Source organism: Salvia splendens, chromosome 2 (assembly GCF_004379255.2).
Source record: "Salvia splendens isolate huo1 chromosome 2, SspV2, whole genome shotgun sequence".
NCBI lineage: Eukaryota > Viridiplantae > Streptophyta > Magnoliopsida > Lamiales > Lamiaceae > Salvia > Salvia splendens.
Genome location: NC_056033.1, coordinates 18,223,196 through 18,245,579, shown reverse-complemented (window position 1 = coordinate 18,245,579; position 22,384 = coordinate 18,223,196). Strand labels below are relative to the sequence as shown.

The window sequence follows — 22,384 nt, the reverse complement described above, 5'->3', positions numbered from 1 at the left end:
ACCACTCTTGGAAAAAGAAATTAATTAATAATAGTCAGATAGCAGACTTGATATTAATTAATGGATATTTATATCTTTAACACGGGAAATGATTTAATTAAAGAGGAAGTCCCGGAATACTCGTAATTTCAGTTTGGACGGGTAGTCAATATTATATCTACAGTGGATGATAATAATATTTAAGTTTGGGCTTGAATTAAATTGATTTTAATTTAATTAGTGAAAGCCTGAACTGTGGCCCAATCCAATCCTCCACAGATCTCTGGTCTGGCCCAAAATAATTAACTTATTATAAAAGGGAGAAAAAGAGAAGACAGATAAAAGAATTCTCCCGTAAAAATTTCGATCTCTACATTCTGCAGAGAGAAAAATATCATTTTTTTAGGGTTCTTCCGTAGAGATTTCTGTCTTCAATTCTTCTCCAGCTTTTGAGGATTTGACAAGCTTTTCCCACACAAAGGTCAACTCCGAGTTAAAGGGAACAGATCAGAAGATCCGTGGTAGAGACGATTGAAGAAGGAGTTCGAATTCAATTACTTGAATTCATACGGTAAATCGTTGTATTTAATTGAATATATATTTAATATGATATGTGATTATATGTTTATAAACATGTTTCTAGTTTACAATCGGATGAAAGCATGTTTAGATGTAAATCGTTCAATCAAACTAAATGATTTCCGTTGCAAAACCAACAATTGGTATCAGAGCCGGTTTTTAGGCTCTGATTGTTTGATTTACTACGTGCTTTGATTGTATGAATAGCATGTTTAATGTTTTCAATGCATGTTTAAGTGTTCTTTTATATTCTTTATCGAATTGCTGACTATGAACATGTGGAAACATTCATCATACGGGTTCTTCAACCTCGAGCAGCCGGCGTTCGCGCCAGGGCTGCACGTGACCCCTGAACAGCTCCAAAACTTTGCTTAATGGAGACTTGGGTGTGTCCCACGGTTTCTAACCTAGGGCTGGACAACCATATCTTTAAATATTCAAGCCACGATCTAACCGATCTCTTGAACAATGGACATTCGATAATTGGGTTTTTGTGATCACGAGCAGCCGGCGCTTGCACCGGGGCTGCTCGTGACTGTTCGACAACCCATATCGTGACTGTTCAGAGAAATTGAGTGGGTGCTGCGGGTTATACGCCGAGGGCAGCTCCGGATCACTCATGTTTTGTCGACGGAAAGTTAGCTCCGTTTAGTCGACGACAATATTGACTATGTTGCGGCGCTAACTGGTTGACAATGAAGGAAGATCAGAGGGAGCCGAGGGTGCTGCTGGCTGGACTTCGCGTTCAGAGCAAGCGCCGGCAACTCCCATTGTGCTGGCTGTGTTTTACAGCCGAGAGCACTCTCTTCCGACAAAAGAAAAATCACAACTGAGTTGATTGGTGGTCGGAGCCCCTGACCGAATCTATCTCGGCCAAGAGCAGTACCGGGACCGCTAACCGATGATAGTTTTCAATAATATCCGTCGGAGTTGCTGGACGAGTTATCGGCGGAAAGCAGCGCCTAGTTTTTCGTGAAGCCCGACGGAGGTTATGATTTTTGCGTAATTTTTGGAACTGATTACGTGTTTGTTGAGATGAATCCTTAGGTCATGCGCAACAAGAGTAGTTTACGTGAATTGTTGGAACTGATTTACGTGAATTGTTGGAACTGATTTGCGTTAAATCTGACTACGTGTTTTGCGTGAATTTTATTATGGACTTGGTCAATGCTTTTAATCATTGCATGTAGTATTTAATTTGTATTGCCATGAAATACAAAGGCATGTTTTACGTGTATATAAAAGAGACACCTATGTCTCAATTAAAATTAATTTTGGTAATTTTGGATACACATCAAATGTTATCTAAAATTAAAATTAATTTATTGCATGGAATATCATTAAATTAATTTATTAAGATTTACATAGGTTTGAATATTTAATCAATATCTTAGGGATGTTGATAGATTATATCTATCTAGATATATCCTAGTTAGATTAGATTTGGTTGTTCAAATAAATCCTATAAATCTAGGATTCCATATTTTTTATGGAAGAAATAAATTGGAATTTAATGTAGATTATATCCATAATATATACTTATCATGATATAAATATGTTTGAATTATAATCCTTATCTATAAGATATTGATAAATTTCATTTATCTAGAATATATCTTAAGATGATTTGGATAAGTATTTTTCAATTAAATCCTATTATATCTAGATTTCCTACACCTAATGGAAAAGGATAAGTATTATAATTAATATTATTATTATTTAATAATAATCGATTAATATTAATTAAAGAAAATATTTGATTAATTATTAATTAATCAAATTATTTAATTATCTTAGTTTAATTTCATGGATTTAATAGAACTACCTATTAATTTGAAATTAATATAAGTGAACTCTCTGCCTAATTCACTTAAGTGATAATTAAAAGAAAAACCATACCTTAAAATGACTAAGCGATAATTACGATCCATGTCGTATATGGTCTCCAAAGAATTAGTCTATGTATGAAGCAGTTTCTAATATTAACGCGACTCACCTTAGTGGGAGCCTTAATCCTAAGAAATAGCAAGTTCATTGGTTAGACTTCTCAAAATAAAGTTCAATTTTATCTAGACGTGATTTCCAATATTATCGCGAACCACCTTAGTGGGAGCTTTAATCCTAAGAAATTGCAGAGTTCAGAAGATTAAATTAACTTGTGAGATAACTGTAGAATTTTGTTTGTGGCGTGCGACCTTCCCTAGAAGGAGTATCAATACGGAAACGAAATTCTTGGGGTGAATATTCAATGGTACAAGCTTAGGCAACGTTTGGCGGCCATGCCACCTTAGTGGTCTCTGGACTATTCGTCGATGTTGTGACCAGAATTTTGTTAAATATGAATCGTTTACTTGACCTCCCTAGAGGCGTACTTAATTCTATTTAACTGTTGTGAGAATCTAAACTGTTTTAATAGTTTTTACTCTTTAGAATCTTACATAGAAGCTATTCATTTTCTCAGCTAAATCCAAATCAAGATGTCATTCAATCCTCTTTCCGCTATTCTCAAAGAACACAAACTCGAAGGTCATAACTATATCGTATGGAAACAAAACTTGGATATCGTTCTCACTGCCGAAGAGTACAAATATGTGCTCACTACTGAATGTCCACTTGAACCTGCTGCAAATGCTTCTGCAGCAGTGAAAGAAACATACAGAAAGTGGTGTAAAGCCAATGAGATGGCGAAGTGCTACATGTTGGCTTCTATGTCAATAGTACTTCAACATCAGCATCAAGGCATGAACACTGCTACTGAGATTATGAACAATCTTAATAACCTTTTTGGTACTCAGAATCGAACGGCTAAATCTTTAGCCTTTCGGAGCATCATGACTAAGGTTATGAATGAGGGCACATCTGTGAGGGACCATGTCCTCGAGATGATGAGCCACCTTAATCAAATTGAGGTTTTGGGAGGGATCATTGATCCCGAGTCCCAAGTAACTATAATCCTTCAGAGTTTGCCAGCTAGCTATCAGCAGTTCAAGCTCAATTTCGAGATGAACAAGAGGGCTTACACCTTAGCTGAACTGTTGACTGAGTTGCAGTCAGCGGAGAATCTTATGGTCCAGACAAAGGCTGTTATGATGAGTTCTAGGCCGTCTTCCTCAGGCTCTAAGCCAGGTAAGGGGAAGAAGAAAGCCCAGAATGTTGTAGCACCAAAGATAGCTAAGGGCAAAAAGAAACGGGTGAACACGAACAAGAAGCAAAGTGGCAAGTGTTTCAAATGCGGCGAAAAGGGGCATTGGAAGCCGGACTGTCCTAAGAAGGCCAATGGCTCAGGTATGCACCAAGCTTTCGTTGTTGAATCATGTTTAGCAGTTGTATCTACTCAGCAATGGGTGGTTGATACTGGAGCTACTGATCATGTTTGTTTTGATCCTGATTTAATGCAGGTAACAAGACAGTTGAATGAAACAGAGATCGAGATCCAGCTGGGCGATGCTACGAGAGTGGCAGCCGTTGCAGTGGGAGACGTTTATTTACGTTTTTCTAGTGATAGAGTTTTAGTGTTGAACAATGTTTTGTTGATACCTTCGTTTAGAAGAAATTTAATTTCAATTTCTAAACTTGTTTCTGATGGATATTCGATTTCATTTGATGATTCATGCATTATCAAGAAATGTGGTTCTTATATCTGTCGTGGTATCATGGAAAACAACCTTTACACTATAGTGTCTACACAGTATATGCAACATAAAACTGAATCTAACTCAACATCGAAAGTTTCTCGAAAAAGAAAATCTCCTTCTGTTTCAATGAACGAAACGTACTTATGGCACCTTAGACTTGGTCATGCTAACCCTACTAGGATTCAAGCGTTAGTAGACCAAGGTCTACTTAAGGATCTAGAAATATAACCTTATACAACTTGTGAATCATGTTTGGAAGGCAAGATGACTAAGAGACCATTTAAGGTCAAGGGTAATAGGGCCAAGGAAGTACTTGAGCTCATTCATTCTGATGTGTGTGGTCCAATGACTACTCAAGCTAGAGGCGGTTTTCAGTATTTCATCACCTTTATTGATGACTACTCGAAAGTTGGATATGTCTATTTGATGCGTCACAAGTCAGAATCTTTTGAAAAGTTCAAAGAATTCAGGGCACTTGTGGAGACGCGACATGGTAAGACAATCAAGTCTCTACGGTCTGACCGTGGAGGCGAGTACCTTAGTAGTGAGTTCTTGGACTACTTATCAGAGGCGGGAATTGAATCCCAATTGACTGCGCCTGGCACACCCCAGCAGAACGGCGTAGCTGAACGAAGGAATAGAACCCTCTTAGAAATGGTTCGATCGATGATGAGTTATGCTAAGTTACCTATTTCGTTCTGGGGACACGCATTGCTCACAGCAAGCTATACCTTGAACAACTTACCATCCAAATCAGTACCTACAACACCACATGAGTTGTGGACTGGACGAAAATCTAGTCTGAGACATCTCAGGGTGTGGGGTTGTCCAGCACACGTGTTGGAGAAAGATCCAACGAAGTTGGATTCTCGTACTGAGGTATGTTTGTTTGTAGGGTATCCCAGTGGAACGAAAGGCTATGAATTCTATAGTCTACGAGATAAGAAGGTATTTGTTAGCACAAATGCTAAGTTCTTAGAAGAAGACTACGTGATGAATCATAAGCCCAGCAGTGAAGTAGCTCTTGAGGAACTAAGAGATACTTCAGTTTCCACAAGCAAAGAACCAATAACACAAGTACAATCTATACCTGAGATATCAACTTCTGTACCACAAATTGTAGAGCCTCGTCGTAGTGGGAGGGTTCCTCGTGAACCAGAAAGGTACATTGGTTTGGGTGAGTCATCTGACTTAGACCCAGACGGCAATGTATCAGATCCATGGAACTTTAAAGAGGCGATGGCAGATTCAGATAGTCATTCCTGGAAAGAAGGAATGGATTCTGAACTACAATCAATGATAGACAAAAACGTTTATGATTTGTTAGTCCTACCTGAAGGTTGTACTGCCATTGGGAGAAAATGGATTTACAAACGCAAACGAGGACCTGACGGACGAGTTAAAGTCTTCAAAGCAAGACTAGTAGCTAAGGGTTATACCCAGAGAGAAGGTATCGATTACGATGAGACCTTTTCGCCAGTAGCTATGCTCAAGTCAATCCGAATTCTTTTGTCTATCGCAGCCTACATGGATTGGGAGGTATGGCAGATGGACGTCAAGACAGCTTTCCTAAATGGAAGTCTTGAGGAGACCATCTACATGGAACAACCCGAAGGATATGTAGTCAAGGGCAAAGAACACACGGTGTGGAAGCTTAAGAAGGCCATTTATGGCCTCAAGCAAGCATCCCGATCATGGAACATGTGTTTTGACCAAACTGTTAAGTCTTTTGGCTTTGAGCAGTGCCCAGATGAGAGTTGCGTGTACAAGAAAGTTGAAGGTAACAATGTAGTGTTTATGGTACTCTACGTAGATGACATACTGTTGATTGGAAACATTAAGAAAATGTTGTCAGACGTGAGAGATTGGCTTTCAAGTCAATTTGAGATGAAAGATATGGGAGAAGCTGGACACATCCTAGGCATTAAAGTTCTTAGGAACTGCCAGAAAAGGATGTTGTGCCTATCTCAAGAATCTTACATCGATACGATAGTTAAACGCTTTAGCATGCAAGATTCCAAGAAAGGTTTTCTACCTTTTAGCCATGGAATCACTCTGTCTCAGGATATGTGTCCCAAAACACCTATTGAGATAGAAGCTATGAGAAGGATCCCTTATGCATCAGCTGTTGGGAGTCTCATGTATGCTATGTTATGCACAAGGCCCGATATTTGCTTTGCCGTTGGCATGGTAGCAAGGTATCAGTCAAACCCTGGTCAAGGACACTGGATTGCGGTAAAGAAAATACTCAAGTATCTGAGAAGAACTAAGGAGTATTCTCTAGTTTACTAGGCATCCAAGATATATCCTTTGGGTTACACTGATTCAGACTTTCAGTCTGATCGGGATTCGAGAAAATCAACCTCTGGATATGTGTTTACTTTAGGAGGTGGAGCCGTAATTTGGAAGAGTGTGAAGCAGAAATGCATCGCGGACTCTACCATGGAAGCTGAATATGTGGCAACATCAGAAGCCGCAAAGGAAGCAGTATGGTTCAGAAACTTTCTTATTGATTTGAATGTGATTCCGAGTATGCCCAAAAGCATCACTGTTTATTGTGATAATTCTGGTGCTGTGGCAAACTCAAGGGAACCACGAGCCCACAAGGCAAGCAAACACATAGAAAGGAAATATCACATCATTCGTGATATAGTGCGGAGAGGAGACATTGAAGTGGTCAAGATCGCATCAGAAAACAACTTGGCAGATCCATTCACAAAGGCACTTCCAGCCAGGACGTTTGAACGTCACGTGAAAGGATTAGGTGTTCGATTGACCTAGACCCGTTTTCAGTATAAGTGGGAGGATTTACAGTTTTGGTATACTCGAAAGCTGTTTTGAGTATAAGTGGGAGATTGTTAGAGTTTAGTATACTGAAAGCATCTTTCGAATGCTTGTATATGTAATAACTCTTTTATCCATATGTTACCATTATATTAGAAATAATATTTTGTTACAATGTATTTTGCTTATGTATTGATTATGTATTTATGAGATGTTGAAATGCGTTTTCCATTTAAATACATAGTTTAAGCAAAATGAGTCTAAGTCTTCTGCATAGTAGACGAGTTGTGAGCGGCGTTCACAGTAGGTAACTTGTCAGTTCATGCAGAAGAAAAACTGTTTCACAACCTAGATAGGCTTTGACTACCTATCGTGAAAGGTTGCGACGTCAGTCCGAAAGTTTCCTTACCTAAGGAAATGAACGACGTCGGTGTGGTATAGCACTGAAAGGATCAAACAGTGAGATAAGTCTTTCTTGGCTATTTACTGAAAGACGAGGTCTCGGTGATTGTCGTTTCTTAATCATTGTTGACATAACATTGAGCATATGATATTAATTGAAAACTACTTTGACTTATCAAATGGTGAGGGAATTTCGTTGCCCAAGAATCCTGATAGATTGGGTAATGATCATTAATGTCTAAGTGGTGCTAGTATTGTTATTGCAATGAATCGTGTGCTGGGAGAGGCCAGTATGATAATATCCTCAAGAGGTGTTTAGGAAAAGGTTTTATTATTTAGAAAACTGGCTAGTTAGAATTTATTCCATGAATAATAAATAATGTTTCTAAACTAGACCACTCTTGGAAAAAGAAATTAATTAATAATAGTCAGATAGCAGACTTGATATTAATTAATGGATATTTATATCTTTAACACGGGAAATGATTTAATTAAAGAGGAAGTCCCGGAATACTCGTAATTTCGGTTTGGACGGGCAGTCAATATTATATCTACAGTGGATGATAATAATATTTAAGTTTGGGCTTGAATTAAATTGATTTTAATTTAATTAGTGAAAGCCTGAACTGTGGCCCAATCCAATCCTCCACAGATCCCTGGTCTGGCCCAAAATAATTAACTTATTATAAAAGGGAGAAGAAGAGAAGACAGATAAAAGAATTATCCCGTAAAAATTTCGATCTCTACATTCTGCAGAGAGAAAAATATCGTTTTTTTTAAGGTTCTTCCGTAGAGATTTCTGTCTTCAATTCTTCTCCAGCTTTTGAGGATTTGACAAGCTTTTCCCACACAAAGGTCAACTCCGAGTTAAAGGGAACATATCAGAAGATCCGTGGTAGAGACGATTGAAGAAGGAGTTCGAATTCAATTACTTGAATTCATACGGTAAATCGTTGTATTTAATTGCATATATATTTAATATGATATGTGATTATATGTTTATAAACATGTTCTAGTTTACAATCGGATGAAAGCATGTTTAGATGTAAATCATTCAATCAAACTAAATGATTTCCGCTGCAAAACCAACAACCAGTCTATCCTGTCAAGGTAGTATATGCTACATATGTGTCCAATTCCACCCATTGAGCGTCAGTAGGAGACGCTTGATAAAAGAAAAATGGGGCCAGCCTAACATTCCAAATCATGTGAAGGACAAAATATTTGGGTGATCGTGGCCAGATATTCTCCCAAGCTAAGGCCGCCGAGGACTCACCCTCACTAGTCAGGCTCCATCGTATCATATCCTGACCGCACACGATGCGCATAGAAAATTGCACCCACGATGAATATTGTGTCAGAAATCTCCACCAAAGTTTAATGCTGAAAGCAGTGACGAACTCACGGAAACTACGGAAGCCATGACCCCCTTCATATATCGAAAAGCAAGTCTTTTTCCAAATGAGGGGTAAATACATAACTCATACAAAATGTTTCACCTTTGTTTCATATTAGTATAAAAAGTTTAGAGTGTACATAAATAATACAAAAAGTTTCATTCGTATTTCAATTTAGTATATTTCGTTATTTTTGCTTAATTATCGTTAACTCTTTGTCAATGTGAAGTACAAAATGTTTCATAATTGTTTCATGTTGGTAAAAAAAGATTTTTTATTGTTTTGTATTGGTACAAAAAAAATCATCATTGTTTTACAGTCGGTGCGTCACATAAGTACAAAGTTAACTTCGTTTAAATAAAAATAACGGAATATATTAAAATGAAACACGAATGTAACTTTTTATATGATTTATGTAAACTTCAAACTTTTTGTACTAATATGAAACAAATGTGAAATATTTTGTATGAGTTATGTATTTACCCCTCCAAATGATCCAGTGAATCTTTCTCTTCTCCTCAATCGTACCATAAAAGAACCTAGCCATATGATTTATTTAAACCTCACCTTTTGTACTAATCCCTCCATCTGCAAAGAATATGCACTTTGGGTTTGGCACGAGTTTTAATGTAAAATTGGTAAAGTAAGATAGAGATAGAGAGAAAAGGTAATTAAAGTATTGTTAGTGAAGAATGAGTCCCACCTCATTAAAATTTCCAAAATTAGAAAGTGCATATTCTCGGGGGACGGACAAAAAAGGAAATAGTGCATATTTTTGTGGGACGGAGTGAGCAATATGAAACAAAGGTGAAACATTTTGTATGAGTTATGTATTCATCCCTCCAAATGATCCAATAATGAATCTTTCTCTTCTCCTCAATCGTACCACAAAAGAACCTAGCCATATGATCTGCTCCAACGCTTTCATATAAACCAAAGGCTCCATGACTTGGAGGATGTGAAGGGGAACCGTCACCAATGTGCTCTTGATCAAAGCAATCCAACCTTAGAAATAAAGATGTTCATTAGAATTTTAAGTGCGTTAATTATTTTTAGCCCAAAAACGAATTAGCCAACCCAAAATAGTTGATTGGTCTATTGACATAATTGAAAAAAATATAAAGAATAATTAGAATTAAAGCATATATTGATTCGTACCCTTTTAACACTCGGTTTTGGGGGTGATGGTAAGCTCTTAAGTTAATGAATTAGCCAACCCAAAATAGTTGATTAATGGTCTATTTGCCAAGTCACGTCTCCGGAACGCCACGTAGGATAAGTTTATGTCGGAAATCTATCTGGTCGTGTCGGATAGAAAATTTACACAGTTTAGTAAAGTTCATGACTTTTCATACAACATTTAAAATCCATAGGAAAAAACAAATTATTGTAAAAGTTCATGACTTTATAGGCAATTTGCCAAAGGGCAAAAAAAATGTCCCCAAACTTTTGAAGAAAAAAAAGCAAAAGATTGAATATAAAACACTATTAACTCCTCTTATGTTTTGCTAAACAGACATTGTGTCATGTGTTGTTGAATTTTTGTATGGTAGGACAATTTGCAAGACGCTAATATTTAGCACATAATGAACATTTTACAGAAAAATAAAAGTTGAGGACATTTAAAAAAACAAAGGTTAAGAATATAAAACACTATTAACTTGCAAGTATACATCCGCATTATAAATTTTAATAAATGTTGGTCTTTCAATGAAGTGAAAAAAATAATACGAAGTGGTTATTTTAAAATGTGTGGATGCGAATGAGACATTCGACAAATGATACAATAATTGTACGACATACTCCCTCTCTCGTATTAAAGAATGACTCGTCATCTAGTTATTCTTTGATTTTCGTAATTTCATGGAATGTCTACCACCACTTATGATAAAGAATAATTTGTCATTCTTTGATTTTCGTGATCACATGGGATGTCATTGGATTCAACCACCACTTGTAAACACATTTATTGAAAGGCTTATTATACAAATTGAAAATTACATACTAAGCAACAAAAATTTCTAGTAGGTTATATACTAAGCAACAAAAGTTGAAAGTTGCATACTAAGAAACATATATTAGAAACAGATAAGCTACGATCACTTTCCAAATGATTCTTCCATTATATCGCGTTTCATAGCTTCTCCATCTGGAGATTAGTCCCTCGTAGCCATCAACGGAGTAAAGATAGTTGTCTTGATATTTCGTTCCAGAGTATCACATTCCCTTTCATGTGTGACCCTCATTTAACGCAGTGGTGCAGTGAAATCATTAGGAATTGTATATGATGGTGTTGCAACTTATTTGCCTTTTCTCAACCTCATTAGATTGGCCGCTAGTAGCTTGATCGTGCGCATGTTTGTATGCACCAATCCATTTAGAGTCATTTGTATTGAGTCGTTTGTAGCTTTGTCTCAATGACTTCAAACTCCTTTATTCGCTCATTTCTGGATTTTCTGCTCTTATTCGTTCATATAAATCCATAATATTTTGACATAGATCGACACTAGTTCAGTTTGTACCAAGCTCGATTGTGTGCATGTTTGTATGCACCAATGTCTTCTTGCTCAGAACTTGAAAAATCATCATAGCTAGGGATATAGTCTAGGGAATGATTGAAGTTTGGGTTGAATAGAAATTTTGAGAGACGAAAAATATATTATTCCCATCATCCTTCGTAATGAACAACAAAGCAGACTACAAAATACTAAAAATTATACCAAGAAGAAGGATTATATAATGAGAAAATATAGAGATTTTTTTGTGTACAAAACTATAGCAAATGTGATCTCTATTTATTGAGGATGAAATTTATATATTTTGGTATAATTTTTATAATTTTTTAATGATATATATACATTTTTTTTAAAATTATCAACCAATGTGATTGTGACATTTGAGAAACCTAGATGAATCATGAAATGAGTTGATAGACCATGCGGTCAGTGAGAGAGAGACCACTTGTTTCATTTTTTGAATTAGCGAATAATGTGGAGGTCGGCCATTCCCAACTGATAATTGTAGTCTTAGTGACTACGCCACCATTAGCCTATAATACAAAAGACTTACTCCCTCCGTCTCACTCGAGATGTCCACCTTTCCTTTTTAATTTGTCTCAACTCAAAATGTTCACTTTTTATATTTAAAAATAAAACTCTCTCTGCTCTATCCTCATTAAATATTCAATTACATTTTTCTCTCTACTTACTCCGCCTAACAATTCTTCCTAAAACCTCGTGCCACTAAAAAATGTGTACCATTTGAGTGGGACGGAAGGAGTACCTATTTGTCTATTTAAAACTTCAAAATCAAGCATTTGCTTCTCATTAAAACTTGGGAAACAAAATTTATACTTGCAAGTTCGACTAAATTTGGCAGTTCATCAAAATGGAAATGTCAAATATGATACAATACAAACATCACAGTTCCTAAACACATCTATACAGCACAAGGAATTAAGAAAAAAAAATAGGAAAGAAAAATACACACAAGATCAACTCTGGACTGTGAATCAATTTGATGTACAATACATGAGATAAAATGATCTAGGGCTACATTCAGTACGACATATTAGCTTCGCGTGCATATGCATGTCTCCGGTCAACTGGACAAGGATACACACGACGCGATATAGTGAGAGTTAATTTATAAAGAATGGAGCATCGACAAAATCTACAACGACCTCAAACTCTGTCAAATGAAAAAACAAACGGGCACCTAGAAAAACGAAGCCTCTCAAGCATCGCCTTTTCACCTCTTCACTTCTGCACCACTCGGTAAGAGGATTTTCCATACCTTGAAGATGCGGATCAAAGGCTAGGAGACAACGGATTCCCAACAAGTCTGCACTGTTCTGGAAGTAGCGAGCATAGCACCTGCCCGTTGACTGGGAACAGCTCGCCATCAATGCCACATCCATTGTGTGTGTGCTTCCCAGGTTTAATTTTAACGGACTTCACCTGCATGTAGCAGAATCCAGCCATCCAGGTCAATTCAATCATAGCAAATCAGTAACTGCTGCACTCGTTCGAGAAAGTTTCACAAACCATTTTATTAAATGGTTATTGTAAAACTATAGCCCGACCATCGACCCATGGCAACTTATCCCAAACATCGACCCTATGGCAACTCATTAGAGTGAACTTAAAAATATCAAATATAGCCTGTCAAAATTTCCAGACAATATAAGCAGATGTGTTTTCAAGATATAGACATCAAAACCAACGATACCTATGAACAAGTTGCCCGAAAATTATAAGCGGACCATTCAGTGAACAAAGAAGATAAGTGCATGTTTAGTATGTAAATTCGTTTTTTTCAGTTTGTATTCATTGCATCTATCATGTGGGGATACGTGGTTGTGCAACTATTGAGATGCTTCTTTACCTTAATATATTCGACATATGGCAAGGAAAGGTGACTGCCCATCTGCAGACGCAAAAAGAATCTCAGCAGCTTAAATCGTCCACCTCCACGAACCAGTAAAAGGTCCAAGGTATTGTCATCATGCTCGGCCTTGGGCGCCACAACCTGCGCACTCTGGACGGATTTACACGAATGATTGCAAACAAGGACACCGAGATATTGACCTTTAGCAACCACCCAATTCTCTTCCGGTTTAGGGGTGATTTCCTTTTTCTCCACAGCTTTGCTGCCCTCAGGCGGCCCTGGCAATTCAATAGGTTGTTCATCCCAGTTAGGCTCCGAATCCCATCGAGGCTCGGCCTCCCAAATTGGACCAGGGTCTGACAATGTCGAAGAGATATCTTCTTTATCATAATTCGGATTGCCCCAGGAACTTCTAGTGGGATTACTTATGGTAATTGTACCAGCCCAGCCTTTATCCGTCCTCAACTTGGATCTTGTCCTCGGCCAGTTTGGAGTAACAGAATGTGGCGGCTGAGGGTGAATGACTTCTGGCTCAGCTGCTATGTTGCTTCTACCAGCTGAGAGTCGTTTCGACTTTGGATCTATTGCTCGCACATAGTCTGATGGCTCAGTGGTGCTGCAGTTCGTATCAAAATCATTTCCAGACATTCGGCTTGGGGTCATTATTGAATCGATACTTGATAAGCTGGAGGCCCGAGGAAGACCTTCCTTTCCTGATTTACGCATGATATCAGTGTAGAGCTCTGACATGTCAACGATTTCATGACCATCCGAAGCTTTTCCATCTCCAGAGACAATTCGTGCTGGAAGGTATTCCACTTCATAATTGTACTTGGGCAAGCAGAAAAATTTGAGAAAACCAGCAACAAAATAGCGCAAAGGGCCGAACCGCTTCTGGAATTTCTCGGAGAGCTCCAATACTACAGCAAGTACAGAAAAGACGGGACTCAAAATTAAGGCGGATCAATTAAACAACTGGGATAAAGGAAACTAAATGCGTTTTAAGATCATCAGAAAGTCATTCCAATTTTCAGAAAAGAAGGAAAGGACAAATAAATAATAAGAGTAAAAACGAAACATAAGTAATCATAAATTTAGCAACTTTAAAGGGGGGGGGACTTGGATTTCATGCATTCGGAATTTCTAATTAAAAATATAAACAGAAAACAAGGCTTCTAGGGACTACCATTAAAGCAAAAACATTCTCAAGAATGGATGAGAGGGATACAATATAACTGAATAAAATATGGTAAGGCAGGAAAGCCCAACAAAAGGCAGACAAGTGCTCCTTTCATAAGTTCTCAATTCGATATAGTGATCGTAATTCCAGAACAATGATTTAACTTGAGGTTCTTGGATGAAGATAAGAACCATTTCGAAGATTACCCTGTGATGTAATGTAACTAACAAGAGTAGCTAGACATAAGTATAAGGATCCATGTGAACTTCCCCAAACTAAGTATACCAGATAATGAACTGTTCAGCAAAATGTCAAAATCATAGAAGACCTTGAAAAATTTAATAGGAGTCCTATCTTCAGTAGCAGAGAGTCTCACAACACCAAAGAGGAAATGCAACAACAATGTGAATCTGATATAGAACAGCCTCTCCCACCCCCTCAACTTTCTTCTTTTCACTTGTCTATTATTTCCTCTCCATATTCTCAAATTAAAACCACATGGATCAAATATACAATTTTCAGTTCAATGACAATCCTCTTGCATTAATATCCAATCACTCAAGCATCAGATACAGAGTCATTTGGCTTACCTACGACAATCTCAAACTACATTCAATTTAAGGAGACCTAAAAATGATACCGCAGGCGAAACATGGTAGCTGACTGAATAAGTTGTCAATGCAACTAAAAAACGAAGCAAGGACCAGGGCTTAAATGAGTGTATAATATAAATCCGCCACGTCATAAGCCCAATACAATACTCCCTCCGTTGCATTCAAGGTGACCACCTTTCCTATATAATTTTTCCCACTCAAGATGTCAACTTTCTATATTTGGAAATAAATTTTGTCTCCTCTCTCTTTATTAAAATAATTCAATCACTTTTTCACTTTACTTTATCACACTCAACTACTCCACCTAAATACCCGTGCCATCTTGAATGGGACGGAGGGAGTATATTTCAAGAAATTTTCTGGAATATCATGCTTGGCCCAAAGGGGGGTGTTCTAGAAAGTTTCCGTTTAGACTTCTGTATATCGGGGATCAAGCACTGAAAACTACGTAAGAGAACAATCAGACTCAACTTATGTAAAGTAGGTAAGAAAGCATCAAACACTCTATAGAATTATAGACAACGACAACCTTCAACCATTGGCTTTAAAAAAATGGATATTACTGTCGTTAAATGTGGCAAATAAAATAGAAAAGGAGGAGAAAAAACATGGCAATTCTTAAAATGAGGATGAATTAAGTAGAACTGCTTAATTACCATCACTAATAAAACCAAAGTATGCAACAGTCATCCCAAAGTGAATAGCTCCAGTATGGATCCACTCCACAGCAAAAACATCAGTTGCAGTAAGACCGCCCTAAAATCCACCAGAAAAAAAAAACTCCGAGATATGAACCTTGCTGACTATAGAAATGCTACAGAATGATACAAAGACATCCACATGAACTCAGCATTAAAAATTATCAACATTTTACATATAAAAATAGTGATTTGGATCTCGCTTAGAACACAAAGGAAAAATCGTTCAGTAATTCAAGTTTTGAAGACTAGAAAGAAGGGATTACACGGAAGTATATTTCTATGCGATAGACATTCTTTCTAATAATGATGCAATCATGCATCATATTGTACTTTTATAGGTGGGGTCGACCACACAATAGTTTTGAATTAGGACATTTTGTCTAGTAACCAACATATATATATTCCCTCCGTCCCACTAAAATATGAAACATTTGCTTTTCGAAACAGGATTTTATGTAGTGTTGTTTTGAAAGTTAAGTGGAGAGAGAATAAAGTAAGAGAGAAAAGGTAGAGATGATGTTGTTTCCATTTTAGGAAATGTGTCCTTTTTAATGGGACAACCCAAAAAGGAAAACGTTTCATTTTTCATTGGCCAGGGGAGAGTATGAAATAACACTTCTATTGCAATGGAAATAATGAAATGAATACTCTCCCTACTTCAGTACTTCAGAAAAGAGCAAAATAATGCAAGGGGTCCAAAAAAATAACAACCTTAACAATTGTAATTGCTGCAGATATGGGATCTCTGGCTCCAAGTATCGTCCAAACTAAAGAATTATCAGACCCAGCAGGTATGATTCCAATTGGGATTGAAATTGCTTCTTTCTGGTTCTCTCTACTAAGTAATCCATTCAAAACCTGCACCATGGAGATGCCCATCAGTCACATATACTAAGAAAAAACATGCAAAACAAAATATACACCCAAACTCCAGAACATGTAGGAAAGGAGAATTAACCAGTATCACATTGGACCATATGACCTAAAATCTCTGACACCATATGAGTAAAACAACGGTAAAACACAAAGCTAATGGATTTGCAAAAAAAAGTACAAGAAAAATGTAACAGTAACGAACACATTCATATATGCTGAAAAACACCAACTGAAATGCATGAAACCTACAACCATTAATACATGACCGAATTATGGCTGTTCTGTAAACTATCGTTTCTTAAATATCACCAGACATGTCTAGAAAATTGCATACTCCAACTTCTGTTCAACTTAAAAATTGTTTTAGAACTTTTTTTGTATTTACATCAAGGAAGAAAGTGTTTGTTTCACAAGTGCACCAATGACATCAACCCAAATTTCAAAAAATTCCAATAAAAAATACTTTGAAGCAATGACACAACATGATCGCTTCATAAGAGAGTTATCCTTGTCCGAGGAGTACAAACGGACGAGAAGAAAGTGATTGTGTAAACCTCATTTATGATCCCATCTCCTCCTACGCATATAATACCTACAGGGAGTAAAAGTTATGATGACAATAGTACAGACGAGTATAATTGCAGTACGTAACGGTTACATAAAACAAAAGCAAGATGTACCATCAGGACATGTAGTGAAATCAACACTGGCTGCAAGCTTTCTAGCATGACCTGCTGAAGTTGTTTTGACAACCTCTAACTCAAATCCCGCAAGCTGCATTTTAGCCCATCAGAAGAAAAAGGCAGTTATAGATTATATAAGATATGACAACAATGAAGATATGGAAGCTAGCCAGGTAGCTAAGAGAAAAGTAAACAGATATCAGCAGTTGACCACACAACATATTTAACCTTAAAACTCATCTCCACGCAACTTTTTAAAACAGTGTTTCCTGGAACCTCTAATCCACCTCGGTTAAAATGCCGGAGATGATAAAATGGACTTGAGCACTGTGGTATTCAAACCCGTTTTACAGAATGCATGGGTGGAAAGTGGAAACAGCTTTCCAGGCAAGAAAACTTCCTTACGCTGGTATAGACTACTGCATGTCGGAGTACCCTGTATAGACTACTGCATGGGTGGAAAGTGGAAACAGCTTTCCAGGCAAGAAAACTTCCTTACGCTCTGCTAAATCCACTCAACTGAACTACCAAATTGCTATCCATTTCTTTTCCAAGAAGAACCGATCATCATATTTGAAAAAAACTTCTCAAGATTATCAGAAAGGAGATCTCCATGTATGAATCATGAAAAAGAGGAAAGTTAAGAAACTAAATAGGAAATAAGGGGCGAAGAAATGGTCCATGAGCTGAATTTATATTATTTAGGTGCATGAGCCTTGACTGTTTAAAAAATGTGCCATGAGCTAATTGTATCGTGTTGGACAACTCAGCAACCTGCTGCTAGATGCCCCTTCAACAACTATGATCTATGACCAAAAATACGGTGTTGTTGAGCACAACCAAGCTGAATATGGCAAAGATTATTTTGGTTCCTTTATTATCGAGCCATGTGAGCTTATCTGACCTGAATCGAGCTTAAACAAGCTTTTAATATATATATATTGTATAGTAGATTATTTACAAAGCAGGATAAATATTCAAAAGAATCTATGGCTTTCTTCTAATAAATATGTTTAGTTATATATTGGTCATAAGTGCAAGTATACAAAATATCTTTAAGTATCCAATTAGTATATCTATGGTTACGAAATTCATGAGCCAACAAACCAAATATTCCCAAACTTGTGATTAGTTAGTTTGTTTGATCAAATCTCACTGGAAGATCTCAGGTGATCTTGCATTGAAATCGACACCTGAATTGCTCACAAGTAACTTGGCTGATTTTGTACGCTACCAAAAGCTATGTTAAAAGTACAACACAAACAAAATAAAATAAGAAGCAGAAAGCACCAAAAACAAACTTACTTTAAATATAGGTTCTACCAATGCATTGAAAACTTTGCTTGAACGGCCACGACCAGAACGAGGGTTTAAAATGACAAGCATTTTGGGTGGACTTTTACATCTAATATATGACTCGGGTGGAAACTCATTGAAAATTGAATCCAAATTCTGCTTCTTAGAAGCCATAGGGTGAGGCAAGCAATGCACATAGCATTTCTGATCTGCAAAGGCATTGACCCACTGGATTGCATCCTCAGGGGTGGAAGCAAAAAATCGGAAGTCCTTCTGACTTCTCCCACTTTTCATCAAAAAGCAGGAACCCTTTCTAAATGGATATGAATGGACAGTAAAATGTCTGAGCCCAACACAGTAGGACAACTGCCAAATTTTAGAAAAAATCAGGAACAAGAAACTGAAATAGAATTTAATCAGGAAAGAATTAGCTAAGATACAAAGGGATTACCGAAATCACATCATCCAGATGCAACATCTTAGAACCCCAAATCAGTGCCTTGCTTGTCAGTTTAGCATTAACTGCGTCTGAGTTGGAATTCTCCAAAGTTTGTAGCTCAGAGTCCTTACTGGATTTCGTTTTGTCGAGGGAAAGTTTTCCAGTGAACAGTTCATATCCAAGTAAATCAGATTTCTCATCTCCAACATCAATCCTGTGTTCTGTCCTCTTAGCCCCATTTGGATCATCATTGCCGACACTGAGTTCTCCACATTTTGTGGTCTTCCCTCTACTATTACGTTTTTCAGGAAAGACAATAGGTGATGTTTGTCGTGCCGTTGAAACTTGAGAACAGAGACCGAGACGATGAAGTGACTGCTGAGTCGTCAGTCGCAAAGAACTATGCTTGGACAGACTCCCACTATTCTGCATATCGGCTCTCAAGCACAAAGAGATGGACAATAAAGAAAAAGGACATCTACTAATACAGAAGCTCCCTGGTCGCATATAATCTAGAGTCCAATTAGGGATTGTCTGTAACCCAGCCTGCATTATTCAGCAAAAAAAATTCATTATCATCCAAACAAAATGAAAACTTTACAAGAAACCCATCTTAATTCAACAATTCCAAATTAAAAAATTAATAGTGACAGTGGATAAACATTTCTTGGTTATTCTAGCAAAGCTGAATTACCTAGTCATACAATCTAGTGATCTAGTTGCCTAATTGTTTGTATATGCAACAAATTAGCGACCACAAAACAATGTAAACATTTAAGACTGTGAAATGATAAGTTATTAAGGATTAAAAGTCAAAAACTGCTTGATTCTATCATCACACTAAGATACAGCCATAAAGCATGACAAATTATTAGATTCATTACAGAAGAAACAACAGGATTTCAGTATAAATGAAGATGGAGATATCTATACAGTATAGCCATAATATGATACTTCAGACCGAACAAGATATTAGAAATATAACGGCAAGGTAATTTAATGTTTTAAGATCCCTTCAGATTCCTCCATTATCTTTGACTAAGGTAAAAGATATTACATAATTCACAAGCACAAATCTCACCAGATAAGTTGAAGTATCAGAATAGATTCATTCAAAAATATAAACTTCAGAAACGGAAGTCTTTGAGGAAAACCTTCTGAAAGAAATGCAAAGAGATTAATAATGGGTGCAACAAAATAACACCACTTGAAACAGATGAATTTAATTTGAAAATGTGTTGATAATTTAGGAAAAAAACAGTACTAAAAAGAATTATCATCATCAAAGATTCATCCGAAACAAAAGTATCGCTTTTATACAGAAACTCAACAACCTGAGCTCCAATCAAGGTAAAACTAGGTCATGACTAGTTAGTACAGCCAAAAGAACACAGCTCTTCTTGTAACTACACGAAGAGATGTATAATGCGTGTAAGCTCAGACATGCACCAAAATCACCATAGAGCTACACAATTTAATCAACACTATAACCTCATAGAGCAATTGCAAATTCCAGCTACATGATTTAATCAACACCAGGGAGAAATTGCAAATTTTAACTTATCAAACAATTTCTGAGAATCAGAAGAAAACACACTGAACCCTATTGACTACAGAGAGCAACCGGAGCTAAAATAGGAGCCGTAAAGAAATGTAGCTTTCTTTTCCTAGCTGAGTACAGCATTGATCATTCCAATTTCCAGTCCCGAAAGGTAAAACCTCAATTGGATCACCGAAAAACAGAAGCTAGTCAACCATTCAAAAAAACCCCCAAAGGCAATTGAAATTGAACATGTACACATAACTGGACAATTAAATAAAGCCGCAAATAAAATATCAAAACGAATTTATCCCAATCCACCCCCAAAATTATTCGATCAAACCTATAAGCGCCAAAAGATAATAAATTCAATTGCTGCGTTGAGAAAAAAGACTTGCCTTTTGTTTTATAGAGAAAGGTCACGGATTTCCCCCGGCAGCAGGCGGCGGGGGCGGCGAAGATCGGCGGTGGTTTGGAATAAAGATGGAGATACGGGCAGAATCCAGAGACTGTTTGTTTGTCTTATTTCAATTCTCCTGGATATTTTGCTGCAGGTTAATTAATTCTTTTTGCTTAATTTCAGATTTTTATTTGTATTGAATTTTCAATCGAATCAAGTGACGGCCTGATAATCCACCCACCGTCGCAAAATTAATGAAGATGATATGAATAAAATGGCAAAATTTAGTCATGTTAAAATTATGGCTCGGTGGAAAAAAATCAAATTAAATTCTTACTTTTTATGGTCAAGCATAATTTCAAATTACTCCATTATATCGACTTAGGTTATAAAATGAGATTACAAATTAGGATTTTTGTAACATTCGTCTCTACATTTCTGCATTCTTGTATTACTTTTTTATACTAATAGATTCAGTATTTGGGTAGGTCAATAAATTCGGCCAATTTTTAAAGTTGTTGTTGAAAATTGAAATATAAGTGTTTATAAAATTATGGATGGTAGTTGGGTCATTCTGCTCGGGTTCAGGTCAACTCGCTCAGTTGTCGACTATTTGTATGCGGTCTATTTGAATTGAAAATTTATTGTGTTATAATTTCCAACACTAACTCGTTAGATTTCAGGCTAACTTGTCGGGTTGATTGGGCTCGAAAGTTTTTATAATAATTTTAATAACTGTTGGTGATTTTGTATATCTAATAAATGGAGACACATACAAATGAGGATTACTTTAATTACAAATATGTAATTCATATAGTGATCAAAATATGAATTTATTTCCTAAATAATGATTAATTTGATAATATGTGTTTTTAACAATAAGTGTAACAGTCAAATATAAAAATAAAATAATAAGTAACTTTTTTTAAATAATTATTCAAAATATATTTTTACGCATATTTAAAAAATAAATTTTACTAACCTTTATAAATTTGAAAAAAGTAATCAAAATTGTAAACAAAATAATGAGATTAATTCATTTTGAGCGAATTATATTGGGCTCAGGTTAATTTCAGGCCAACTCTATCAGGTTGTAAGATATTCGATTTAGGGTTACAGGGTCGTAATTTCTTTTGGACTATAAATTTTCAACCTAGCCTTATAAAATTGTCAAGTTATACGAGTCAAATCTATCATTTTCGAGTTGAATTGATTCCCTTCAAGGGATATAATTGGAGTGATTATAAAACTAAAAAAAATCAATTAACAATAATTTAGTCGTACATCCAGTTTTTGGTAGTAAAAAGAAGTGGGAATAATCTGAAAACTTTAAAAAACAAAAATTACCGAAGATATGAGACATCAAGTCTGTTGTGCATGAGCCAAATATGGATGCCCGACGGAGAGGTATCTAGAATATGGACGCCCCGATGAAACGTGTATGCATAGTGTGTGAGTCTGTGGCAAAATTACCTTCTCGGTCCACATGG

The 22,384-nt window shown here is 36.6% G+C and overlaps 2 protein-coding genes across 3 annotated transcripts; one reads left to right on the top strand and one right to left on the bottom strand.

Annotated features, from left to right (window-relative positions):
* The first annotated feature begins 3,035 nt into the window (after positions 1-3,035).
* LOC121775295 lies at positions 3,036-3,976 on the top strand. The gene is made up of 3 exons (XM_042172359.1): positions 3,036-3,419; positions 3,519-3,843; positions 3,957-3,976. Exons 1-3 carry the CDS (start codon positions 3,036-3,038, stop codon positions 3,974-3,976), a joined length of 729 nt encoding a protein of 242 aa, XP_042028293.1.
* An 8,133-nt stretch (positions 3,977-12,109) lies between these two features.
* On the bottom strand, positions 12,110-21,144 carry LOC121790580 (sphingoid long-chain bases kinase 1-like). 2 transcript variants are annotated; one of them, XM_042188777.1, is made up of 10 exons: positions 20,893-21,144; positions 20,036-20,111; positions 18,967-19,500; positions 18,525-18,881; positions 17,217-17,310; positions 17,091-17,128; positions 16,372-16,518; positions 15,616-15,715; positions 13,163-14,085; positions 12,110-12,735 (listed from the first exon to the last, which is right to left on the bottom strand). In XM_042188777.1, exons 3-10 carry the CDS (start codon positions 19,459-19,461, stop codon positions 12,586-12,588), a joined length of 2,304 nt encoding a protein of 767 aa, XP_042044711.1. In that variant the 5' UTR covers positions 19,462-19,500; positions 20,036-20,111; positions 20,893-21,144; the 3' UTR covers positions 12,110-12,585. The 2 variants fall into 2 exon arrangements, with proteins under 2 accessions (XP_042044711.1, XP_042044704.1); XM_042188770.1 differs by lacking the exon at positions 20,036-20,111.
* Positions 21,145-22,384: the final 1,240 nt, after the last annotated feature.